At 51.8% G+C, this 3,206-nt stretch overlaps 1 protein-coding gene across 1 annotated transcript; it reads right to left on the bottom strand.

Annotated features, from left to right (window-relative positions):
• Nucleotides 1-1,147: 1,147 nt before the first annotated feature.
• LOC134368328 (melanoma-associated antigen 10-like) lies at nt 1,148-2,206 on the bottom strand. The gene has a single exon (XM_063084867.1). The coding sequence runs from the start codon at nt 2,204-2,206 to the stop codon at nt 1,148-1,150; it is 1,059 nt and encodes a 352-aa protein (XP_062940937.1).
• Nucleotides 2,207-3,206: the final 1,000 nt, after the last annotated feature.

Below are 3,206 nucleotides of genomic sequence, written 5' to 3'. Positions count from 1 at the left end.
TCAGGCAGAAGAGTACCTGGCCAGTGGCTTCTAGGCCTCACCTCCTGGGAGATTCACTCTTATTTCTCAGGAAACCCTTGCACGTGGTGGGTATAAATCACCTAGTTCCTGCACTGTGTTCAACTGCAACAAGGACAGGAGTGCAGGACACTTTCCATACCTGCCCCAGGTGGAGATTTCTCTCTGCTCCATCCACCATCCAAAAGGAACTGCTCAGAGAAGATTTCCAATCCAGGCTCTGCTCGCAGCCCTAAGACAAAGCGTCTGAGAGCCTGGCCCCTGCCACCACCCAGCTTCAGTGCAGGCAACTCCCACAGAGGGAAGTGCAGCTTCCAAAGCCACAGGCTGGCTTGGCTCAGGACATTTACAGTCGACTGCTCTCATCTGGAGCCCCACCTTCTGCCTAACCCTTTTCTACTTGTTCTGTAGGATTTAGAGGACATCTCACCACCTTCCCGATATGGCCGCTGCTCCTAGGCTCAACCACCCTATGGGTTGGGCTTATCCTAATATCTCCACGACTAACACAGGGCCTTCCAGAGAGCGATGCTCAATGAATGTTTGCAGAATAAACGAGTTGTGAGCAGTGGTTTCATTTATGGAGATGTAATTTCTCCTACATCATGGAAGAACACAAGCAAATCCAGGTATACATATATATTTTAATTTCACAGAACAACAGAGTTAAAGGGAAAAGGAAGCCAAAAATTACTGATTTCTTACTTTTTTCTCTATTTTTTGACCTCATATTATTTTGTTAAGTTTTTTCATATTTCCAAGTAAATTCCTATTCCGATGCCATGCTCTCTTGTTACAGACCACAAAATAAGATTTCAATTTGTTTTATGAAATAGCAAAACTTTTACTACTGAACTGGATAAAGAGTAATAAATGTGTGATCAATGTCATTCGTAAACTTAGTTTCTTAAGCTAATTAAACCTTCCATTTAAAGGAATAACATTTGAAAAATTCCAAACTGAAAACAAGAGAAAGCTCCAAGTTACCCTTATAGAACAGGAAACCAAAGCTGTTTGTTATTCACTCTATTTCCCTAGCCCCACACTATCTTTCTACTAAAAACAGTGACTGCTATTTTCAAACACAGTGGAGAATCTACCTTAGACTTCATCTGGGGTTAGAGAAGCTTCAAGGTGTGCCACTAGAACTGGTACTGGCTGTGGCAGAAGTGCCATTTGTGGTGGCAATTTCGGCCTGGGCGCTTTCTTCCTCATCTCTCAGAGCCATCTGATACAAGTGTGGGAATAAACTGGGGAAAGTAATATTGAACTGGGCCAAATGCTCCAGAACTACCATCTTGCTGGTTTCAGCGTGGGCACGTGGGCCCCACAGGAACCGATAGCACGCAGGATCACTGTTGGGCACCTGCCGGTACTCCAGGTAGTTTTCCTGCACCCAATCTTCGGTGATGAGCTTCCTGGGCTCTCCATAGATGGGGTGCTCCCTCCCAGGACACAACCCCAGCACACCCAGCACATACCACATGCTCTTCTCAGAGGTGCAGTCGCCCTCCATGAAGACCAAGCCCAGGGTGATAATCAGGAGGCCGGTCTTGGGCACACTCTGGTCATCGCTCTGCATCCCATCGTAGGTGAGGCCCAGGGAGGTGCTGAGGATGTAGGAGTGGCTGGCAGGGTCCACTTCCTTCACTGCAATGCCATAGACAATCTCCATGTACTTAGAGACTTTGCTGAAGATGGCAGGGAATTGGTCCTCGTAATTTTTGAGGACTCCATTCAGCATTTCTTCCTTTGTGATCAGCTCCTTCTTTCGATACTTGAGGAGCAGGAGATTAAGCAAATCATACATCATCTCCTGTGGTGCACCCTGGAGCAAGTACTCAGGGAATCCCACATCCTGTGAGCTGCTCGGGCCCTCCCCTTCTTGGATGCTGGGGCTCTCGCTTGCCTGGCTCCATGGAGGGGAGACAGTGGCAGTGGGGGATGAGCAGACACTCTGAGGACTCTGGGGAGGACTTGGTGTTCCAGCAGTAGGCACGTCCTCCGGGGTGCCTGGGATCAGAGGAGAGGTGGAGGCAGAGGAGTTGGAGGAAGAAGAAGAGGGGGTGAACACCTCCATGTCGTCCTCATCACCAGGAACCTGCGCACCCACCAGGGCTGGTGCCTCTCTTTGGGCCCGAAGGTCTTCCTCAAGCTCGCAGAGCTGACTCTTGTCACAATAAGGCATCGCGACTTTCCCTGGGGGCAGAAAACAGGAGTGTGGGCTGGAGTTGGGTGACGGGGATGGGGATGCATAGGCCTGGAGGAGAGAGAGAGCGGTTGAGTGGCCTCAGCCTAGAACCACACCCTAGGGGGCTCTGACAAAGACCTACTTACAGGTCTTCTCTTTCACTGGTGCTCTAGGGCCTCACAGGGGGCTCCTGTCCTCCTGGTCGGCCTGTCTCCTGTGGACATGAAGGGGGAATGAGATGGCTCTGCAGGGTGCAGCCAGCAGAGAATGAGGCTCCAGCACTGACAGTTGTGTGGGTGGGGCCGGGAACTGTGGGGTCCCCTCTGTTCTGGGGCCGGTGGGGCTCTTGTAACTCATTCAGGGCATGCACCTCACCTTGACGCCTGGCTCTCCTGGGCCTCCTCTGCTGTCACCTGAGGACACTGCCTCAGACCAAGGTCTCACCTCTCAGTTCCTGGAGCTCCTGTAAGAGGAATAGAGGAAGTCCTCAAGCTGCAGACTGCAAAGACACCTTGGACTCCCAGTACCGACAGGAGGGGTGGGCCGGACTCTGTGAGGTCCCCACTGTTCTGTGGTGAATGAATGGTCCCCTTCATACTCACTCAGAGCCCTCACCTTTACGTCGTCAGGACCCGGACCCAACCCATCTGCTGGCCTGAGAAACTCTCAGAACAAGAACTCACACCCCTGATATGGAACAAAAGCCAGAGAGGGGCCCACATCTGGCCACACATGCCCAGGGCATCCCAGGGAGGACCGCAGGAGGTGCCCAAGTTAAGTGGGATCCATGTGTCCTGGAGTGAGCGGTCTGCGTGATATCACCTTTATGTCTGGCAGGTCCTGGGACTCTCCCTCTGCTGACCTGAGGCCACCTTCCTTATGCCAAAGCCCTGTCTCCATGAGACACCGGAAAAGGAAGTGAGAGCCCAACCACCCGCTGTTCCCTGGGTCTTCCCATGGCTCACAGAAGGAACAGGGAGGCGCTGGAGTCGTGTGT

The sequence above is a fragment of the Cynocephalus volans genome, chromosome X (genome assembly GCF_027409185.1).
Source record: "Cynocephalus volans isolate mCynVol1 chromosome X, mCynVol1.pri, whole genome shotgun sequence".
Classification (NCBI taxonomy): domain Eukaryota; kingdom Metazoa; phylum Chordata; class Mammalia; order Dermoptera; family Cynocephalidae; genus Cynocephalus; species Cynocephalus volans.
This window is presented reverse-complemented; position numbering and strand designations above follow the sequence as displayed.